Below are 23,750 nucleotides of genomic sequence, written 5' to 3'. Positions count from 1 at the left end.
GGGTATAATGCTGGGTTCTTTTTTTTTCAGGAGGTAGGCAGCTGATTGTTCTGTAGGATCTCATTTTCTAATAGTCCTGAGTTGAACAAAGCAGCAAGGTTGCTTTTGTTTCCTGCTTCTATCTATCCACATGTAGCAAACTGTTTGAATCCTTAGCATCTGATATTTAAGGAGGATACATGGGGTCAAGATGCTCGCTGGTTGGTGCATAAAGGATGTACTAGAATTCCTTTTCCCCCACTTTACACCAGGAAACTGCAACAAAGAAATGTTCTCATTCTGGTACATCATGATCCAAAGGCCATAGCATGTGTGTGAGTTCAGACACAGGCTTAGACTTCCAGACTGGCAGGGACAGGGTGTTTATGTCATCTCATAGATACTTGATGTTAGCCATCTCATCTGTGCTAGTATCCTGAGCTTCTTATGTGGCCAAGGATGCTTATGCTTGGCAAAGCAAAAGAAACTGCTCACTGACTGCTGCTTCTTCTCAGAGTCCAGAAAAACAGGTTAGGCATTGCAGCTCTCCATTAGATGGCCAGAAGCTCCACCTGAAACTGTGCCTCAGTTATCCATGTACAGAGCATGATGAATACCTGTCTGCCTCCCAAGAATGCTATGTAACATAGGAGAACTTTGAGTCAAAATTTGGGGTCTGAGTTTTGTTTCTATCAGTCCCACTATGGTTATTAATTGTTTATGAGCTTGTAAATCTGTGCTGGAAGGTGTCCAGAGAAGGGTAACAAAGCTGGTGAGGGGCCTGGAACACAAACCCTATGAGGAGAGGCTGAGGGAGCTGGGGGTGTGCAGCCTGCAGAAGAGGAGGCTCAAGGCAGAACTCATTGCTGTCTACAACTACCTGAAGGGAGGTTGTAGCCAGCTGGGGGTTGATCTCTTCTGCCAGGCAACCAGCAACAGAACAAGGGGACACAGTCTCAAGTTGTGCTGGGGGAAGTCTAGGCTGGATGTTAGGAGGAAGCTGTTGCCAGAGAGAGTGATTGGCATTGGAATGGGCTGTCCAGGGAGGTGGTGGAGTCACCGTCCCTGGAGTTGTTCAAGAAAAGCCTGGATGAGGCACTTAGTGCCATGGTCTAGTTGCCTGGCTAGGGCTGGGTGCTAGGTTGGCCTGGATGATCTTGGAGGTCTCTTCCAACCTGCTTGATTCTATGATTCTATTTTCTTTCAAGTTTCAGTTTTCAAGTCTAGTAGCCTTTTAATTTTTACTTTACATCAAGGTTTTATGCTGTCTAATACACAAAGCTGAAAGTACTACTGACTTCTACAAGATTCTCCTCACATAGTAATTTGCTGGTAAAATATCACCTGACAACTCCTTTTTTAATAACACTGTAGTTTTTGCAGTGTATTTTATGCCCAGTACAGGCAAAGACTTTAGACTTCACATTCCTACTCCAGTCAAGCATCTCTTAAGTTTTCCAGTCTTCCATATACACATGCATGAATACATTTCCATCTGCAGGTATCTTTGTCTAGCTGTATGTCTATATAAAATGTTGTGAATATGTATATTGATGAATGTTAAAGTTGCTGTTTATGTAAAAACTAATAACAGGAGAACTATGAGACTGGGGATCCATTAGGTCAGGAGCTGTAAGTAACATAGGGGATTGAATGTCATTGCAATTGTATCACAGTAGGAAAAAACTGTGATCACTAATAAAGTTCATCTTCATAGAATATTTTCCTGGGTTTAAGGTGATATTGATCATTTTGTTTTACTTCCTAGATACTGTAATTCTGTGGTAAACATCAAATGTACCCCAAAAAAAAAAGTGACTGGAAAATTATCCAACTCTTCCCCATCTGACAGTTAACCATGAGGACATAAACCAAAAAGTAGCATCCATTAGTATCATAGTAGTATCATAGTATCATCAGGGTTGGAAGAGACCTCACAGATCATCGAGTCCAACCCTTTACCACACAGTTCAAGGCTAGACCATGGAACCAAGTGCCACGTCCAACCTTGCCTTAAAGTGCCCCAGGGACGGCGACTCCACCACCTCCCCAGGCAGCCCATTCCAGTGTCCAATGACTCTCTCAGTGAAGAACTTTCTCCTCACCATTTAGTGGCTTACACTACATCCTGGCAAAGCCTGGAATGTAGGAGCTGAAGCCCATATTCTACCTTATTTGGCCTCTCATGATTTGCTTCAGGTTCTGAAGGATGCATACCTGGGGACTGTCAGCAGAAGTGCCTCCTCACCCCTCCTAACTTTACTGCTAGCATTACTTTTCTGCGGCTTAAAGCGAGGTCATTAATCCAAAGACTAGATTGATGGGATCTCCATAATCCTCTAGTTCTTAAGCAATAAAGAATTCCTTGTGCCAGGATATGAAAAATCTCATATTGCCCATCCCTCCACTAAGTCATTTCTTAAATGCCCATTTTTCATGGTTGACTTAACATAGCAAGAACTTAAAAGATACTTTGTCTGAGGGCTCACAAAATGAGTTAGTGGCATTAAGTAGCGACTCAGCAAATGCAACCACACAAGCAAATAAAAAGGACAGAAGCAAAATTTGTATGGGTGCTTGGGAGTGCTCTAAACGTTCCTCTGTTACAGAGTGTTTTGTGTGTTGACTGCTGTGCTCTGTTTGAAATCACAGGTTTATGCAACTCAGCCGACAGCTGGATGATTGTTCCCAATATCAAACAAAACCACTACACAGTGCACGGGTTGCAGAGTGGCACTAAGTACATCTTCGTTGTTAAGGCAATTAATCAGGCAGGCAGCAGAAGCAGCGAGCCCGGCAAGCTCAAGACAAACAGTGAGTAATGTGAAACACTGCACACACACACACACATTATCCTTTCTTGCCTTCCCTTTTAGGTTTGATCTTTGGAAGATAGGTAAGCACAGAGCAGCTTAACCTCTTTAAATTGCTTCCCACAATGGAAGCCACTTAGCTCAATTCAGTATCACCAGAGTGGTGCAGAAATTATCTTCTTCTTGTTTTTTCCCAAGAGATCCATCTGTAGTTTAGTCATTGGAAATACCATTTAGGAACAGAGCCATTAGATGTGAGATGATTGAAAGCACTCTTTTTGTGGTTTTCTTTTCATGTTCTCTCTATTCTTTTTCTTCTACAGGGCAAAAAAAAAAAAATCTGAGGTTTGTAACAGAGCATTTTATTTTTATGTATGTTCATAAGATGATTACTAGTTTAATTTTATCCTCCAAAATGATCTCTTCCTTAGGGCACTGGAAAACTTCTTACTTCCATCCCCCTCCCCCTCCCCAATTTTTTTATGGAGTTCAGCAAGGTGGTAGTCAGAGATCCCACTTCAAAACAGAAACAGTGGTTACACAGATTATTAGCAGATGTAGTATGGCAATTTTAGAACTAGTTTTCAGCACTTCTTCATAGAAGCATAGAATGTCAATGGCTGGAAGGGACCTCGAAAGATCATCTGGTCCAGCCTCCCTGCCGAGCAGGATCACCTACAGTAGATCACACTGGAGCACATGTAGACGATTCTTGAATATCTCCAGAGAGGAAGACTCCACAACCTCCCTGGCAGCTGCTTCCAGTTCTCTGTTACCCTCACAGTGAAAAAATTCTTCCTCATGTTCACGTGGAACCCCCTATGCTGCAACCCATTGGCCCTTGTCCTGTCGCTGGGCATCACTGGGAAGAGGCTGGCTCCATCCTCCTGGCACTCACCCCTTAGATATTTATAGACATGAATAAGGTTATGCCTTAGTCTTTTCCTCCCCAAGCTAAAAATCCCCAGCTCCTTCAGTCTCTCCTCATAAGAAAGGTGTTCAACTTCCTTAATCATTTTTGTGGCTCTGTGCTGGACTCTCTGAAGTAGTTCCCTCTCCTTCCTGAGCTGGGAGACCCAGAACTGGACTCAGTTCTTCTTGTGCCCTAGCCACTCCCTCAGTCATACAGTCATCACAGGCAGCTCTGCACACTGGAAAGGGAACACAGGAATTTGTGTACCCTCTGAAGCTGGTTTATTGCAGAGAAGGGTCCTTGAAGAGAGGCGATACTGAATATTGCAACAGAGAGGCTGGCAGGGAATGTCACAAACATTTCTTTGCCTTTTCTCCTTTCTACTGTTAGCCTGACTTGCACTTCTGTGCAAAAAATACTCATGCAAACCAAGTATCTTCTACCAAGAGCATGCATATTGTTAAACCTTGTAAACTACAAGCAAATGCACAACCAGAGAACCTATGGAGACAGCAATCTTGTATCCGTCTCTTTGTTCCCCTGTGTGGCACAAAAGCAATCCCTTATCTGACTGTGAGAAAGGATGTGACCAGATACAATTTGGTAGAGAGAAAGACATCCTTCAGGTACTGCTTTAGCAACACAGAGACTACTAGCCAGTCAGAGAGGAAGGCTGTAGGTATTTCACTGCCACCAAGAAGTAAGAAAAAGTAAGTAAAATGTGTCCCCAGATGAGTTTATTTCATACGTGGTCATAAAACATAACTAAATGCATACTGTAAAAGTAGGTAACTCTGAACAGTTTACATCACCCCTGAAGTACATGTCAGGTGCAGACATCACAAGAGTGCTGACTCCTGGGTGTGATGCATGTTGTCAAATCTTCTGCTTACACATTTTTCCCCTTGGTATGAGAGACAATAAGGGCAAAGGGCTTTGCTGGACCAGTTGTGGATTCATACTTTCCTGGTTGTTTCCTGGTGAACGTAAATGATCTTTGTGCTTTTTGACACAATGAGCAAGCTTGTCAGAATTGTGGTGGGCTTTATATATCTACTGGGTTCAGCTTACCAAAAAGCTTCCTGTTATTGTCTACAAACCTTGTGCTACAGCCGAAGAGACTTGCCAAGAGCAACATCCTTAGTAATGCTTTAACACCATATTATTTGGACCAAGTTACAATTCCCTTCCTTCTTTTTAATGCACAGTATCCAGCACTGCCTGGGAATGCTCCCAAAGCAATCCTGAATTGTTGACTGTGATTGCTATAAATAAAGCTGTGAATGAATGAACAGACAAGGCTAAGGCTTCTTCATATTTTCAAACTCATTTGGTGGAATTTGGGATCATAATAATTTGTAGTAACAATGAAGATGTTATTATGGAGCTTCATCCCTAGAGAATTAACAGAATGCAATTTATTTTAAGTCTAATATGCTGTGGGAGAAAAAAAAAAAGGCAACCATCAGAGCTGTATTAGCATGTATATTGGTTTCAATTACATGCAAGAATTAGAGTGTTCAGGTTACCTCTAGGTCAGAGATAATGGACATGGTGATTATGTAGGGCTCTTTTCAGGGATTATCGACACAGGGAAGTTAGTTCACAATGAGATTGACAGTAAACTGACAATGCAAGCAGCTACTGCAGGGAGCAGAATAGGTTAGTCTATCTCAAGAATGCTTCAGAGGAGCAGATTAATATGGTTATGTAATCTTGTAGTCTTCTAAGAAGCTTGCTAATCCACTCCCCTTTTTAAAATCAGAGCCAAACATTCTTCTGCCATCTTTGTCTCTGTCTTTAGGTCAGCCATTTAAGCTGGACCCCAAATCTGCTCATAGAAAACTGAAAGTGTCTCATGATAATTTGACAGTGGAACGTGATGAAACATCCTCCAAGAAGAGTCACACGCCAGAGCGGTTCACGAGTCAAGGGAGCTATGGAGTAGCTGGCAACGTGTTCATTGACAGCGGGCGGCATTACTGGGAAGTGGTTATAAGTGGAAGTACATGGTAAGTACACAAAAATACAGGTGAAAAGAATCACTAGTTTGTGGCAGGCAGCTCCTGGCACAGTTTCTCTTGTTGAGACCAGTAGCAGAGGCATAGCAAACAGTACAAAGGCAGGATAGATAGGCACAGAATCATAGAATCAACCAGGTTGGAAGAGACCTCCAAGATCATCCAGGCCAACCTAGCACCCAGCCCTAGCCAGTCAACTAGACCATGGCACTAAGTGCCTCCTCCAGGCTCTTCTTGAACACCTCCAGGGAGCACTGTGGGAGCAGGAGCAAGACCAGTGTGTACTTTCAAATAGTTTGTCAAGACTGTTTTCCCAATGTCCATCACTTTTGGATTCTGGAATGAAATCTGTGAGATAAAGCATCTACCTGGAGGTTGTAGAGAGGTGGGGGTCAATCTGTTCAACCAAGTAACAACACAAGAACAAATGCTCACTAAGGGAAGTTTAGCTTCGATATTAGAAAGAATTTCTCCACTGAAAGGGTTATCAGGCATTGGAATATCTTGTCCAGAGAAGTGCATTGGAATATCTTGTCCAGAGAAGTGCATTGGAGTATCTTATCCAGAGAAGTGCATTGGAATATCTTGTCCAGAGAAGTGCATTGGAATATCTTGTCCAGAGCAGTGCATTGGACTATCTTGTCCAGAGAAGTGCATTGGAATATCTTGTCCAGAGAAGTGCATTGGAATATCTTGTCCAATGAAGTGCATTGGACTATCTTGTCTAGAGAAGTGCATTGGAATATCTTGTCCAATGAAGTGCATTGGAATATCTTGTCCAGAGAAGTGCATTGGAATATCTTGTCCAGAGAAGTGCATTGGAATATCTTGTCCAATGAAGTGCATTGGAATATCTTGTCCAGAGAAGTGCATTGGAATATCTTGTCCAGAGAAGTGCATTGGAATATCTTGTCCAATGAAGTGCATTGGACTATCTTGTCTAGAGAAGTGCATTGGAATATCTTGTCCAGAGAAGTGGTGGAGTTCCCATCCCTAGAGGTATTTGAGGGTCCTGTACCTGGTTTAGTCAGGGACTTGTCAGTGCAAGGCTAGTCATTTGACTCTATGATCTTAAAGATCTTTTCCAATCTAAGCAACTCTGTGATCTTTATATTTAGCAGCCTTCACAGGACTTTTACTGCATGTCTAGGAATGGTTGTTTTTTGAATCCATGGACAGTACTTTTTAAGATTTTAGTAAATTAGAGAGGTCAGAAAGGTTCATCTCGTTTATACAACAGAGTAACCTCTGTAAGTATGACCATTTCTTTACTGAATATCCAACATCTTAGTGCTCTTCAGTAAGGAAAAAAAATGAGGACAATTTATTCATACAGTTTTACAAGGCTCAAGGTCAGTTTTGATTCTGGGTAGGCAGAGTTGTAAGGTCTGTGCCACAGAATATGGAAGCAAGGGGTGAAAAATAGAGGAATGCATTTCTCCATTCCTGAGTGATCCTCAGTCATACAGGAATGAATTTCAGGGACCCTTTAGTCAGTGTAAGAGATGCCATCCTGTGAGATTTAAAGGCAGCAGTCATGATGGAGGTTAATGGTATGCCCACTGCCTCAAGCAAGGAAAATGCTCTTGCAGTTGCCTGTGCCAACTGTAAGGAACGAAAATAGAGTAACATGGGACATTAATCTCTATTGATTGAAACCCCAACTAATACTGCAGCATCTCTAGAGCATGAGGAGCTGTTACATTTCTGTTCTATACAAGGAATCAGGTAGCTGCCCTCAGTGTCCATTAATGAAAGCATTTTTGTAGTCCTTTTACCCTTTACGCCTTGCCATAAATTATGGTTTGCAGAGCAAATGTCTTCACCTGTAATTGCTTCACTTGGCCCGAAACACAGTCCCAAAAATGCTCATTTGAATCTGAAAACCACACCAACATCTGGCAAAACATATTCCAGAGCAGCAAAAAATTGTGGGTTTTCTTTTTGATGTATCCTTTAGTGTTTAGCCTTGCATACCTTCTTCTGGGCCATGTATTAAAGGAGCTCTGAGAGATCAGATTATCTGACAGATAGCAGTGTGTTTTAAAATCAATGTGTTCCTTTGTATTCATCTGTTTGGAAGGGGAGATTTGAGGCCAAATAATTTAATCCTTGAGTTACTGAGTACTCAGCAGTCTCCCTTCTGAATACCAGAGGCAAGTGCACCAGAAAATTATCATAGCAACCAAAATACAAACAATTTGATGGACAATAATGTACCCCTGACCTCTCAGACCCAAAAGAGAGATGGGGAAAGCACACTAATTTAAGCCTGTGCAGAGTGGTGGTGAATGGTGCCACATCCAGTTGGCAGCTGTCTCTAGTGGTGTTCCCCAAGGATCAGTGCTGGGCCCAGTCCTATTCAATATCTGTATTGATGATCTGGATGAGGGGATTGAGTCCAGCATCAGTAGGTTTGCAGATGACACCAAGCTAGGAGCAGGTGTTGATCTGTTGGAAGGTAGGAGAGCCCTGCAGAGGGACCTGGACAAGCTGGATGGGTGGGCAGAAGCCAATGGGATGAGATTGAACAAGGCCAAGTGCAGGGTTCTGCACTTTGGCCACAACAACCCCAAGCAGCGCTATAGGCTGCAGACAGAATGGCTGGAGAGCAGCCAAGAAGAAAGGGACCTGGGGGTACTGATAGATAGTAGCTGAAGATGAGCCAGCAGTGTGCCCAGGTGGCCAAGACAGCCAATGGCATCCTGGCCTGGATCAGGAACAGTGTGGCCAGTAGGACAAGGGAGGTTATTCTGTCCCTGTACTCAGCACTGGTCAGGCCACACCTTGAGTACTGTGTCCAGTTCTGGGCTCCTCAATTCAAGAGAGATGTTGAGGTGCTGGAAGGTGTCCAGAGAAGGGCGACAAAGCTGGTGAGGGGCCTGGAACACAAACCCTATGAGGAGAGGCTGAGGGAGCTGGGGGTGGTTAGCCTGGAGAAGAGGAGGCTCAGGGCAGACCTCATTGCTGTCTACAACTACCTGAAGGGAGGTTGTAGCCAGGTGGGGGTTGGTCTCTTCTGCCAGGCAACCAGCAACAGAACAAGGGGACACAGTCTCAAGTTATGCCAGGAGAGATATAGGCTGGATGCCAGGAGGAAGTTGTTGACAGAGAGAGTGATTGGCATTGGAATGGGCTGCCCAGGGAGGTGGTGGAGTCACCATGCCTGGAGGTCTTGAAGAAAAGCCTGGATGAGGCACTTGATTGGCTAGGGCTGGGTGCTAGGCTGGCCTGGATGATCTTGGAGGTCTCTTCCAACCTGGTTGATTCTATGACACAGTAGTGAAACATTATGTAATTAGGACTTACCCAGCAGAAGTAAGAGGCTGGGAGATTCCAGTGGGTCCTCTGGGCTAACATCTGACTTTGCCGAGAGAGAAATGTGGCAGGAAGCATTTGTTTCCTCGAGCTGTTTTTTTGTGTGGCAGGTATGCTATTGGCATCTCTTACAAGTCAGCACCAAAGCATGAGTGGATCGGGAAGAACTCTGCCTCCTGGGTGCTTTGCCGCTGCAACAACACCTGGGTGGTTCGGCACAACAGCAAGGAAATCCCCATTGAGCCTGCTCCTCACCTGCGGCGGGTCGGCATTCTGCTGGACTATGACAACGGCTCCCTTGCTTTCTATGACGCTTTGAACTCCCTGCACCTTTACACCTTCGACATCACGTTTGGACAGCCGGTGTGCCCCACGTTCACTGTGTGGAACAAGTGCTTGACCATTATAACTGGCTTGCCTATCCCTGACCACCTGGACTCCTCTGAGCAGCTCGCATGACTGCTAAAAGCCAAAAGGTAGGGCGATGCATCCTCCCAGGGTGGTCAGGACGCTGCCTGCATGAGCTTGCCTGGAGCTGGCATCCCAACTATCGCTGCCAAACCCAGGCAGAACTGAAAACGAGAGAATCATCTCTTTATTGTGTACTTTTTGTATGGAAGGACAAGAAGTGGCTTTAATAATACCTTAGAACTTTTTTTTGTCCTGTTGTTTTTGTTTGTTTGGGTTTGTACTTAGTCTCTTACAGGAAAGTTTATAACTTATTTATAAAAAAAAAAAAAGGAAGGAAAAAAAAAGTTCAAAAAAAAAAAAGGAGACAGAGATAAGGGAAAGCCTGGTTTGGACACTTGGTAAATGACTTCTTTGTTTTGCACATTGGTGGTCCCATTAATTAAAATTTCATCAGCCCTTGACATAATTTTATTTTACAGTGGATAAAAGGAGGAAATTTGAAGGATGAAAGTGACATGATGGACAAGTCAGTATGCTGCAGGTTTTACCTTTGCCAATATTACCACAGCCATTACCAGTCTTATTGAGTGTGAGATCTCCTGATCCCTGCTTTGCACATGAGAGCATGCAGACCAAAAAAAGAACAGAAAGAAACAAGAAAGGAAGCTGAGGTAGCCAAGACAGCAAAAGGAGAAAGTTCACAGGGCAGTGCTCCCTCTCTTCATTAAAAAACCCCAAAACGTTTAACATCTCCTAGAATGTGAGTGCATAAATCATCTGATGATTTATTTTGTTGATGGCAACATTCCCATCTTCCAGTGCTTCGCTTTCATCTTTGGGAAACATTGTAGAATCACTGAGGATGTGAAAGACTGATCCCATCTCCAAGAACCAGCGACACTGAAGGAGAGCAGCCGATCCAAGGTCTGACTGTAGACTAACTCGATAAAGCCCGGCGTCATTTAAGGACTGATTGCAACAGAAGATGTCACGGTTCTGGTGGCAAGCATATGAATGTTATTGCTGTTTTTACCAGCTTCCAAACAGCAAGCCTAGCCAACAGCTTGGAAGGAAGGCATGCTCCACTTTATCATCGATTTTAACACAAACACCAATATTTCATTGTCACACTCGGCATGGGCTCTATAACAAACCAAGGAAATCTGTTTTCCCATGTGCTTTATGAAGAAATGCTGCAGCTGGAGTTTGCTCGTAACTGTCCTTGTCCTGGGTTGTTTGGGAAAGCACAGGTGTCTTTGTGAATAAGGAGTAAACAGCAAGTTTTGAGCAGCAGTAAGAATTTGCACAAGCAGGCTGTGTGTTCATCCTGGCGGTGGTGGATGTACTTCAGTGGAGGCAATAGAGGTTGTTCCATGTTTATCTCAGAGCTGAATCAGGTGCATCATTTTGTTGGTTTTCCTCCTACAGATTAGAAGCCCTTTGTAATTACTGCAATGCTTATATACAAATTTATCTCAGAGCTGAATCAGGTGCATCATTTTGTTGGTTTTCCTCCTACAGATTAGAAGCCCTTTGTAATTACTGCAATGCTTATATACAAATGATCCTTTGGGGAGATGCTCGAGGTGTATGACAACTCATAACAAATGGTTTTCCCACAGTGTTTCATTGTTACTGTGCCTACACTGCCTGTGTAGGAAAAGGATAAACTGAATATCTGCTCTAAGGAAAGAATTGCTTAGTAATTTATCACAATGCTTTAGGTATCTTTTGAACAGGATGCCTTAATGCACTTTGTTAACTAACAGGTCCAAAACAAACTCTTCCCAAGCTCATCTTCATACTTACAAAATTCTGACTCTCCAGGTACAGATCTGTACTACAACTCGCTTTATAATGATGTAGAAAACGTGTGATCAAGGTGCAGAATACATACATACCTATTTAGCTGGGGGGGGTTTGTTTGTTTTTATTTTTGAGTAGAAAATAAATACCTATCCATGCTCCTTTGATTTCCCTTTGCAAGCTCTGCTCCCTGCTGAATTAAACAGAGAGAATTCTGGCAGTACATTGATGGTACCATGACTTTGTCTGGGGCAGCATCCCATGGTTTGCAGGTAGGAGACACTGATCTTTCCAGAGTTGACATAAATAAGGGGAAATGTGTGTGTATATATAGTGAACTGCAGTGTTTATCATAGTCTTTTGTAATTATGAAATGTATACCTTCAAAATCAAGAAGCAAATCAGTCCCTAAAGGTTTGATTTTATAACTGAGCACAACTGTTACCGATACAATCTGGTATATGTTGCTCAGGTGATCTAGCCTGGGAGGCATGAAAGTTGTTAGGAGTTGATGGGAGATGTCTGATGCAAAGAAGTGATTTAAAAATGTAGATGGAAAAGAATCTTAACCTAGAAATATTGCCAAGTTTCTGCCTAAAAAAAAAAGGTATATTACCAAAGTACATATAACAAAGCTGTCTATGTTCTCTCTTGCCCCCAAATATTAAAGCTATAAGCTGATTTCAGTAGAGGACAAACTGTAAAAACTGTTCAGTGTTTGGCCATACAATATTGGCAAAGATTGAGCTGGATTGTAGTAGTATGATGAATGATCTCGCATCTTTTCACTGTAAAAGTAGACCCTGAGTCTAAAGACAGATCGTGGGTTTGGTCAGTAGGAAAAGAATGGTCTGCTATCTCCAGGCCTTGCTGTTAGCATTTTTCTTTTAACATAGAATACATCCTTTGAGCTAAGCCACATTTCTCCAGCAGGCTGTTAGTTCAGTCAGTATTCCTGGTGCACATGTTTGTGTGTATGTGTACATATACACATGGATGCACACACACCAGCACATGCACAAATACAGCATGTGACCTCTGTGTGTGTGCATCCATGCCTATACACACACAAACTGAAAAGTAGTCAGAGGTGTTCCCTTCTTGCTTGTTCTGTGTGACTATGAGGACACAAGTTTGCTACAAATGCTATTCTTCTGGACATTTTTTACTTAACAAAATCTTGTTTATTTTTCAATACTTGATTCAATGTCTGATTAATCAATAAAAACATCCATTTGAAAATGTAGCTTCTGTGGTCTGCGACGTTTCTCATGGTCCATAGTAATCGACTGAAATCAGGGGGAATGGTAATCCTTGTGTAAAAATAAAACCTGGTACCTTCATGTAGCGTGCAGGCTTAGATGAGGGCTTTTCTCTGGTGTTTGGGAGTTTTGTGACTAGGAATGAGGTTAGTGGTGTGAAATGCCATGTTTAAAAGAGACAGGTATTTGAGGTGTAGGCTGAGATGCAAGTGATGAATGTAGCAGCTAAAGCCTGTGTTGGTGTAATGGCTGTTTTGAAAGTGTGTTTAAAACCCAAGCTGGGATTTAGCAGAGTTAGAGATAACTATAGCACAGTCTCCTTAGAAGACAGTAGTATTGGCTCAAAGTAGTCAAATCTTCAGGTAATGAAACAGTGGGGTGTGTTTTTATCCGTAAGGCCAGCTAACGTTTTCCACGTGTTTCCATGTGTGGGGGAAAATTCAATCAGAAATGGGCTATATGTCATAAATCATTCATTAGGCTGTCACCAGCCTGCTTTAGCTCCGAATTGCTGGCTTTCAGAGGGCAACAAAGCTGCTGCATTTTCTGCCATGGGCTTGTTACTTGTCTGTTTTGGGTATCCCATTTCTCAACTGCTCAGCAAAGAGACCCCTTCTGTCCAAACATTAGGAAGCATAAAAGCCCCTCGGGTGTGGGTACACTGCAAAAAGCTGTGAGTCTGGCAGTACAGGTGAAAACCCATGCAAGCTCTTCATTATGATAGCAATAGTAGGTCACTAAACAGCAGTGGGCATCATCTGTTTTAATCCTGCTTTTCAGCTGCAAAGACTCCCTGTTAGAAATGCAACAGGACACCATCGATAGCACAAATTAAAGCATCAGATCTTTATTTCAGTTAGAGATGGCCAGCATTTACACCACTGTGGAAGATTTCGTTCAACTATTGGCATTGAACACACTATAAATATCTCTTCATTATTCTGGTAAAGCAAATATCTAGCAGTTCCCAGAATCTGCTTTGACTTACTACAGCACAAATTCAAGATAAGCCCACGTGCACCAAAGTGAAGTAAGAATTGTTAGTGGCTCTTCTCTGCACCACCAAATATGAGGCTCTTTGTTTCAGCTGGATGCTCTGTCTTGGTTTCTGGTTTAGGTGTGGAACAATAATGGACCCAAACGGAGAGTTCACACTAGGCTCAGTAACTGATCAGGGCACCCCTGGCCTGAAAGCCATTGGTGGGGCAGTTCTGAGAAGTCAGTGATCAACAACATGCAGAAGTTGCTTTTGTGGTGGTGTATTGGCAGTTTTCTTATGGCACCATCTCTAATGTCTTTTCACATGCTAATCTTTCTAGTAGAGGAATCGTGTGTAAAGAAATAGGAATGTTAAATGTAGTATTTCCCTGTGTTACTGGATTATCTACTGCATTAGAAATGAGCACAGTGCTCTGAACTTCAGTCTTAATCTTTGTCTTCTCCACGTGGAGAAAAGAGCAGGTCACTGCCAAGTGCTGATGGCAGATGTTCTAGATTATACTGAGATATTTAACTTTACTGTTCTTTCTGAAGTGAGAGAAAGTAATTGTTACATTTCAACCCTTGGTTTAGAACTTGATTTTCGTGTACAAATAATGAAGAAACTAAAGAACAGTGATATTAACAGTACTTTGGTGTAGATGAGACTCTTGGTTTGACCTGTGAGGCTCAAGGAAACTGTATGCATAAATCTCTGTGCCAGAATAAACTGATTTGTTGCTCATGTGAGAGTGGAACAGCACAGGTGCAAGTGTTTTCTACTGAGCATTAATTACACTCTTGGAGTGGAATATTCTATTTAATTGGATTTAAATTGTTTTTTTCTGATTCAAGTGCAGACAGTAAGGCTGTAAGATAAACTTTCAGCATGTTATTTATTTTAGCAAGCCCTATCATGTCACATGCCTCTGGCAGGTTGCTGAATACACCAGCTGCAAGCATGGCCTTTGCAGTGTCACCTCCAGTGTATGGACTGGTGTTTAAGCTGTTGACCAAGTATATAACATCTTGCTTTGAGTAAGGAACTCCAGCATCAATCTTGATACTAATCCAAGGTGAGAGGTTCATATATTTCACAAAAATTATATAGGAAAGGTGTGGTCTTGAATAGCATCAGTATTAAGGTAGTTGTGGTTTAAAAGCATGGCATTGTGTTAAATCATGGAGTCTACTACAGTGTCATCAGGAGTGACACTATTGCTGCTGCCTGAGAAGGGACAGTGGTAGCAAAAGAGAGAGACTGTACAGAGGGACAGAGGTAGCAAATGAGAGAGATCATTCAGATGGACAGGACAGATGGAAACCCTCCACCACTACCTTTCCTGGTGCCACACTGCAGCTTGGCAAAGCAAGTGTGCACCAATTCTTCCTTTTGTTACAGCTCAGCCCCAGTCCACACTCCTAAATGACAGGGAAAAATACTGCAATATGTTGAAATGTTAACCTGAATAAAAGCAGCAGGGCAGGGATGACAGCTGTGGGCCTTGAGTCTCCTTTGTTAACACAGATTTTTACATCTGTTGACTTCAAAGGAAATAGCCCTGATTTACACAGAGGTAGGTACAAACCTATGAATCTTCAGTTTCCAAAGGGCCAGACCTAAGTGAAGCACAAGCCCCTGTGTGAACAGCTCAGCACTCCTATTAAATCATGTCTTCAGAGAAAGCACATTAAGCTGCTAGCAAAGCTGCAGTTTCTCATGAGCTGTTTCCCACGGGCAGCACAGGTGTGTTTGAAAATGTATGGCTCTTTTCAAATGCAGGGTTCAATAACATCCTTCTTGGGCAAATTGCTCAGACAATGCATTGCTGTTTCCTTCAAGCAGGCCAGAAACATGGTTCTTTTAGCAGGTGCTGTTATAAATATCATGGAGAGTGGCGAATACACAAGTTACAACACTACAGCATAAGACTCTTGGACTTCCATTTGAAAACAGCTAACATGCAAAGGAAATAGAGTTGGTTCTCTGAAGGGTAACTGAGAGTCCTTTTGATAGTCATCACAGATTGTTTCGGAAGGCTACCTTCTAGAAAATCCTAATGGGGAGAGAAAAATATTCTGCATATGGATGTAAATAGCCCTTTTGGGGGTTGTTTTTTCTGAAAGGGTTTTATCTCAGGCTCATCATGGGCTAGGTGACTGGATAGGGCTGGGTGCTAGGTTGGACTGGATGATCTTGGAGGTCTCTTCCGACCTGGTTGATTCTATGATTCTCTACACTGTATTAATTTCAGAGTCCTGGTTTGGTTTTTCTGAATCTGTTTCTAAACAGCAGAAGTATTTGTGTCTTGATGGTGGTGTGAGGTTTGAAAGGATGGTGGTGTGAGGTTTGAAATGATGGTAGTGTGAGGTTTGAAATGATGGTAGTGTGAGGTTTGAAATGATGGTGGTGTGAGGTTTGAAAGGATGGTAGTGTGAGGTTTGAAATGATGGTAGTGTGAGGTTTGAAATGATGGTGGTGTGAGGTTTGAAATGATGGTGGTGTGAGGTTTGAAAGGATGGTAGTGTGAGGTTTGAAATGATGGTGGTGTGAGGTTTGAAATGATGGTGGTGTGAGGTTTGAAATGATGGTGGTGTGAGGTTTGAAAGGATGGTAGTGTGAGGTTTGAAATGATGGTGGTGTGAGGTTTGAAATGATGGTGGTGTGAGGTTTGAAATGATGGTGGTGTGAGGTTTGAAAGGATGGTAGTGTGAGGTTTGAAATGATGGTAGTGTGAGGTTTGAAATGATGGTAGTGTGAGGTTTGAAAGGATGGTGGTGTGAGGTTTGAAAGGATGGTGGTGTGAGGTTTGACTCATCCTTCAGATTAACAAGAGTGCACAGTTTTCAATCCCCTCACATGCAAAGTATTGTTAACTGCTAGTTCTTTGTAAAAGGGAAGGAAATTACTCAGGCTGGAGAAATGTTGTGGTGAAGATTGTTGATGCTCTTCAGTGTGATAGACAAAGAGTTGTTTATATAAAAGGTGAGACTTGCTGCAGCAAGCACTTTCAGATGGGAAGAGGATTAGTGGTCCAGGAAGTGCGTAACTAATGAACCCTGATAGGAAATCACCCAAACTAGGCAAATATTTTGGAAAAGTCTTGGCAGAGAGGGCTTCATGTCACAGTGAAAATGAGAACGCAGCAAGGCCTGAGCTTGGTGTTCTTTGGAGGAGCCAACTCAAGCATTTCTGTTTGCAAAGTCTATGGGAGTAGTGTGTGAAACTCCAGTGGCCCATCCTGCCTACGGGTCTCAGAGTCAGAAACAGCAGCAGAAATTAAAGGAACTGAAATATAAGTCAAGAAGAGTCTGGGGACATTTTCTTTTCCTATTCTACTCATTAAAAAAAGAAAACTGTGAAATGTGCAACAGCAGGAAACAACATAGTGAGAAAAAACTTTTCTAAACTGAGTGTCTTTCTCCTTACATTTATGATTTGTAACATCAGTGCTGATTTCTTTTTGAACTGCAACTTATTTTCACAGGTTGTGGCAAGTTGCTTTGTGACTTCTGGTAATCTTCACTGTTTGAACAAAATGTTCCTTCCTTTCTGCTGCCTAAAACTCAGCCAGCCTACAGCAGGAAGAGCCTTAAATCCTTGTTTCCCAATCCATACAAGTATGGAATCAATTTTATCTCTTTATATATCCTGAGCCCTTCCAATAGCACGATGGGAATAGGTGAGCTACTTTTTTCCCCCTGTGTTTAGTTGACCCTAACAAGGTCTTTGGTAAGTGATATCACTAATTACTGCATCCCTACAAGGTCTCTAGTTTTGGACACACACTTCAGGGGTTGATGTGGCAGAAGTAAGACTGATTTGTCTTTTGCACAGAAGCAGGCACTGGTTGAAAGGTTAAAGCAAGGCTGGGTTGTTTTGTGCCAAGATGCTGGAGTGGAATGTCTGAGGGATGGTGAGGATGTTTGATGCTGGATGGCGAGTAGGTTTTGCCAAGGCATGGGTGAAGACTCATTATCAGTGAACCATAACCACACTCACTTTACCCCCAAAGGATTTTTACAGAGCTTTTGTAAGGTTCTTGTGCTCTGAATGATGATAAGATACTGAATTTATGTAAATGTAAATGACTTGTTTAGTTATTGCAGTAAGATACTGCAGATGTGCTGTAGGGTATATGTAACAATGAATGTGTTACCTAGATGACTGAGTTGCAGAAGGTGGTACTTTGGCCATCTGTCAGTGATTCTCCTTCACCAGGAAAAGGGAATTGTGGCTATGAAATGAAAACTTCTTAGCAAGTTTTGGATTGTATGGATGTGTCCTGGTTTTTGTAATAAAGAATGTAAACTCTACCTCTTAATTTCTGCTACAGTGAGCCTGTGAATTTTAGTAATGATTTTGGTTTGGGTAGAATCAAGCTTAACAAAACTAGGAGTGCTAATTAAATCTTCTCTTATCTCAATTTAAGGTAATGGTCATACAATCATAGAATCAAGCAGCTTGGAAGAGACCCCCAAGATCATCCAGTCCAACCTATCCCCCAGCCCTATCCAGTCAACTAGACCATGGCACCAAGTGCCTTATCCAGTCTCTTCTTGAAGACCTCCAGGGACGGTGCCTCCACCACCTCCCTGAATTATTGACTCACCAAGGGATTCCCATTGAAGGGAAATCACAGAGCAAATGCATCTGGAGGCATCTTTCCAAAATTTGTCCCAGTGACATCCTTGGGAGAACAGCAAAAGCTGTAGTGGAACAAAAACATCAGGTCAACATATGGAAGGATTTGCCTGACTTTTTGTGACCAAAGAGGGTAGACTTCATGGCAAGGGAAAGGGAAGGGCTTCCAGCCTCACACCCTCAGATCAAAGTCACTGCTGGAATCCAAGCCACTTTTACCTGCTCACCCAAACTTTCTCTTCCATGTCATTCTCCAGTAGCTGAAACAGTTCTGCAGCACAAATATTTTGTGGCATAGAACTACTAAAGTCCAGGGTAATAGCGACAAAGCTAAATTTGGAGAGGTGGTGCACAGGTAAGGGAGACAAAAGAGAGATTTTTACTGGGATTAATGAGCTGTGTACAAGAGTAAATCAAAGTTCAGAGGATTTGCTTCTCTCTCTTGGAGTCAGCATAGTTTCAGGATTCTGTCTGAGTCACAAATTCCAGCCAGCAGTGTAAGAAAATGTTTCATTTCACTTTTGTTTGAAAGACAGATTTTGATCAGAGTTTCACAGCCCTGCCTCAGAGTTACCTGATCTAAACTTGCTCATTAGCATCAAGCTAATGCTAGAAGACTCACACCCATTTAGTCATCTTTTACTACCGAGGAATGAGAAGAATGTAAAGCACATGAGCCAACAAGAATGCAAGATTTATAAACCCTACATTCTTCTCCTGGCATGATGTGATGGGTTAGGAACTTTCCCTTGCCACTGTTGGAATTTACTAGACTAGCTCAGATGGCTTAGAAGTAAGATGAAGCTATATTTACAGCTAAGCAAAATTTACAAGCATATATAGAGTGATGGTTTGGGTGTTCCCACCCCCACACACTTTAGAAATCACCCAGACTAGACTCAGCCAGCTCTGGAAATATGAATGAAGCTTATATTTACAGCTAGCACAATACACAAGCAGATATTTACAGTATATACAGTTACAGACAGAAATAAGGTAAAAGGTAATACAGAAACACAACTCCCCTCCCAGAAACCTGAGTCCCCAGGAGGGGCTCTCAACCTCCCCTTCACCTTCCCCCTACCCCTCTCAACCTTACCCCAGTCCCAAGGAAGAATGGAGGTTTGGCCAGGGGGTTAGGAAGCAAAGTGGATTAGTCCAAAGTAGAGGGTGAGGTTAGAGAGCTGCAGCTCAGCCAGCAGCCCCAGTGAGAGTGATGCTGAGTGCCTTATCTATGTTTTGACTTAGTTTTTTATACATTTTATACAGTCAATCCAAAGCATAGCACCGTACCAGCTACTAGGGAGAAAATTAACTCCTTCCCAGCCGAAAGCAGGACACTTAGAGTGTTGGGTTTTTTTTTGTTTGTTGGTTTGGATTTGGGGTTTTTTGCTATTAATCTACATTGCTTTTGCTACAAAAGCAGTGGTAAAAGTGGATACAGTTAGTGCAAGAGCAGCAGCTGTTTGGGGCTAAAGGGAAAACCAATCATCTTTCACTTCTTAAACCTCAGTCTAGTTCCTGCCTTTCTCATAACACTCTGATAATGTTGAATGCCATACCTGCCACAATCACTGCAATCTTTGTAGGCTCTTTAGGAGGGCTACATCCACTCTGTCTTCTTGTCAGGCCCATGTCTAGTTTTAACCTCACCTTGTCAGGATCATGTCTGCTTTCAGTCTTGTCCTGCAATGAATTGAAGATCTGGTTTTGCGCCAGCTGCAAATGTAATAAATATGTCCTCTCTCCAACTCTTTGGTGTGTATGAGAACTAAGCAAGAATTATTCAGGCTGAAGTGGACCCTCTCTTCCTCTGAGGAACACCCATCAGTGTGTGCTGGGTGTTGTTACAGCAGACTTAATGATAGCTACTCTCTGAGCAGAGTTTTCTAAGGACCCTTATACTGTGGTACTTGTACTTGGGGTACTACTTGTGGCACTACTTGTGGTGGTTTCAGTCTTACCACATTTCCTTTATTGGCTGCTAAGATTGTCACAGGAGACAGTGCCAGCAGCTCCACTGAGCACTAACTATGTGACAATTACTGCCTCTTGTTTCTTCTCAGTTCTGGTTCACCCTGCTGTAGAAGGAAATTAGATGTGTCAGATATATTTGCTCTTGACAGATGGATGTTACCCTCTACTCATTTTAGAGCTGCTCTCTAGGTGCTTACCGATGTATTTTAGATGAACAGGCACATAAAGAGCTGGCAGTGACAACTGTTATTCTAAAAACAAAATAAAGAATCATGTGGTACTCTTTTCCAAAAGATACTGAATTCTTTCTCCAGCTTTATATGCAGTATAAGACAAACAATCAAATAAAACTGAGCACAGATGAAAGAGGAAAGAGATATTGTATGAGATGATTGGTTAGAAGCTAATACATCCAAATGCAGATATGGAAGTGACTAGTGCCAATGCCAATATCTAGTACCATTTGAAACTCCAGGGCACAGGAGATATCTGGGAGGGTCTGTGTCCTGGATACCCCAAATTCCTCTCTTCTCCCTCCCTGCCCTGCAGGCAGCAAAGAGCCCTTTAGCTGCACATGGGGTGACCTGTGCAGATTCCTGTGCTGAAATCGCGCTAGCGATGGGCTGTGTTTTCGCACCTAGCAATAGTAAATGGAGACTTGAGGAGAAGGGGATAAACACAGCAAGGCTTCCCACCTTGGCATTCTTCCCGCCTTGATAGTTCCCATCTGGAGAGCCCCCGGCGCTGCACAGACAAGCTGCTGCCGTGACTGGACCACCCCTGCTTTGGATGGCTCTCCCCACTGCACACTCTTGTGCAAGCCGGCAGGCTTAGCGAGCCTTGGGTCCTTAGAGAGAGAGCGAGCGAGACAGCAGCACCTGGACTGCCCTCTCGCAGACCCTATCAGTAGCTAATTGCTGGCTGCCTCCTGGATGGGGGGGCCCTAGCAGTTTTTGGGCTCTCCCCTGCCGTCGTGAGGGCAGCATCATCCTGCAACCATTCCACTCAGGAAGAAGTGCTCCAGACATTTCTGAGCTTAGCAGCTCTGTCACTCATCCTGGGCTTCTGTGGCGCAGATCTCTATTATTGGATATTGCCAGTAATACCACAGGCTGCTCCTGCAGAAAGAATCCAGCAAGGGATCTACTCACATCTGTGAATAGCTTTTTTCCCTTAATCTTCTGCTCAGCCTAATTGATAGTGAGGTAAAGCTGTGTTTATAGCTTAGCCTTTTCCATTTCCTGACTTCCTAAATAGCCAGACTTATCTCTAATATCCTTTTGAGGTTTGATGCTGCCTCTGTGCAACTCTCCTCTACATACGTTGCAGAAGGATAGAAGGATTGGGGGTGGGGGGGGTTTGTGTGTGTGTGTGTATTAAAAAAGCAGTGGCCTTTTTGCAACCCTAATGGGAGCCACATTCTACCCTCCTCTATCCTGTCTGTTTACAGCCTGCAGAACCTCGGGATGAGAGTTATCTTCTGCAGCAGCCCCCTTAACTGCGGTGCTGTTGCCAAAGTCTCAGTTCCAGCCTCGGGCTCCTGCTGACCTCTGCATACTGACAGCTCTCACAGTTTGGGGCTTGCCTCCCACGTGCCATACACATGTGGGGATCAAAATTAATGATGGCAGCACATTGCCTACAGCATTAACAGAGAGAACATCTGTGTGGCAAGGACCCAGCACAGACATGACTATGTTCTCTTTTAGGTAAGTCCACTTAGATCTGCAAAGATCCAGATTTTAGGCTGGCCATATACAAGCCAGTTGTGGTCTGGAAGTTGTGGAGCTGCTTTAACATTGGACTTTCCCAAACTAACCTGTAGTGTTAGTGAAGAAGTGAATTGCTTTCTTGCAACATAATTCCCATGCTCAGAGAGCCATACACTTTCCAGCTGGGGCAGGTTCAGAGAGAGTGCTCACAGTGTGGGTCTTCTCCATCCACATGGCCATCCAATTAAGTCTCATTCATCAGCATAAGTGAAATATGAGGTAAGCCTTCATAAAATGAATTTAAAACAAAAATAGTTTTTTAAGTGTCCTTAACAATTTTTTTCTCCAAGTATTTTTTTCTCCTTAATAAGTCACAAATTTGTAACCTCACATTTTTTCCCCCAGTTGTAACAGTGAATTTAATCCAAGTTGTAACAGTGAATTTAATCCAACTTCCCATCTGTTTTTGGAGATGTCTTTGTAATGTTTTCTGCTTTCAGAGCATTCAGAAAGTTCACAAATGATTCGATGTTTGTTTCAGGATCAATTTCAATTCAACATTAAAGACCTGAAGAGGCATATGAGCGCTGTGATTCCTGGACAAGGAACAGCCACAACCTGACAAGCCATCCTAAGTGCCTTCCAGTTACTAAGGATCTTAGCATTTTCCTTGTGAGGCTATTTAAATGATAGAAAACTCCTTTTGTTTGGTTTTGGTTTTGGTTTTGATCCCTTTAATGTCTCCAGTCCAGGTGCTACCCATTTAACACTTCATACCTCATGCATTGCTCAATAACAATCCTCAGGCTCAGCTTCCAGGGGAAAAAAAAAATCAGAGTAAGGTGGGTTGTGTATAGCAGGAAGGGAAGATGCTTGCAGGACCTTGTTGAGGAACTTAAGCCATTTAGAGAACATTTTTATTGTAGGTTACTTGTAAATCAGAGCATAGATTGAGTAAATAAATATGTATGTATGCTATATATTGCCTGCCTTTAACATTTACCTAAATACATGAACATTTCATGATATCTGTACTATCAGTTTTAGGCCCAGGGAGGGAGACTGGCTGCTGTTGGACATAGTATTGCCCTATTACATAGTTACCCTATTAGCAATGGTAACCAGCCTGTGGCTGACTGCCCCTGCATTCTCTGGGAAGGTGTGCTGGTTTGAGGCTAGCTGAAATGTTTTACTGAGAGAAATCAGATTACAGGCTGTGAAAAGGAAACAGTGGTGATGTCTACTTCACTCATAGGCTTGCTGAGAGGTATAAAAACAAGAACAGAACCATAGATAACACAGTCACGCAGTGGCTCTCTGCTGCAGCTGAAGTTTGTACTTTTCTCCCTGGGCTGCTGTCTGTGTAACTACTCCTTCTGCTTTCTAACCCCCCTGGCTGATACTCCAAACTCACCTTGCACATAAGGCAAAGTCTGGGATAAGGTAGAGGAGTGGAAAGAAGGTGGAAGGGTTGTTGGGAGCCCCTCCTGGAGAGTCTGTTTTCTGGGAGGGCTGCTGTGTTCCTGTATTACCTTTACCTTGTATATTGCTGTATATATTGTAAATACCTGCTTGTATAGTGTGCTAGGCTGCAAATATAAAACTTCAGCCCTTAATTTCCAGCCAGCTGAGTCTAGTCTGGGTGATTCCATAAGAGTGTGGGGGCAGGTAACACCCAAACCATCACAGGAGGGTGGCCTTGAAGGTCAGCCTCAGGGCTAGGAGCTCACCACTTCCACACAAGCCTGCTGTGAGCATTCAATAAGAGGGAGCAATAATGTGCCCCTGGAGGACACTCACTGTGTGTGAGCATGACAGGGAAGCCTGCATGCTGGCCTAGGGGACAGGGAGGCAGCTGTTAGCCAGGAGCTATGGATCCACCTCCACTTATCAACTGAGTGTCTTTTGACTTGTG

The 23,750-nt window shown here is 43.0% G+C and overlaps 1 protein-coding gene across 5 annotated transcripts in view; it reads left to right on the top strand.

Annotated features, from left to right (window-relative positions):
• The window catches only part of MID1 (midline 1), a 321,043-nt gene extending 308,875 nt beyond the window's left edge, over nt 1–12,168 (top strand). For 4 of the 5 annotated variants that reach the window (XM_064143056.1, XM_064143060.1, XM_064143059.1 and 1 more), the window contains 3 exons: nt 2,632–2,793; nt 5,510–5,717; nt 9,155–12,168. In XM_064143056.1, coding sequence (XP_063999126.1) covers nt 2,632–2,793; nt 5,510–5,717; nt 9,155–9,503 — 719 coding nt within the window. In that variant the 3' untranslated portion in view covers nt 9,504–12,168. The remainder of the gene's footprint in view (nt 1–2,631; nt 2,794–5,509; nt 5,718–9,154) is intronic. The other variant, XM_064143057.1, reaches the window with a different exon arrangement.
• Nucleotides 12,169–23,750: the final 11,582 nt, after the last annotated feature.

The sequence above is a fragment of the Pogoniulus pusillus genome, chromosome 5, assembly GCF_015220805.1.
Source record: "Pogoniulus pusillus isolate bPogPus1 chromosome 5, bPogPus1.pri, whole genome shotgun sequence".
NCBI lineage: Eukaryota > Metazoa > Chordata > Aves > Piciformes > Lybiidae > Pogoniulus > Pogoniulus pusillus.
This window is presented reverse-complemented; position numbering and strand designations above follow the sequence as displayed.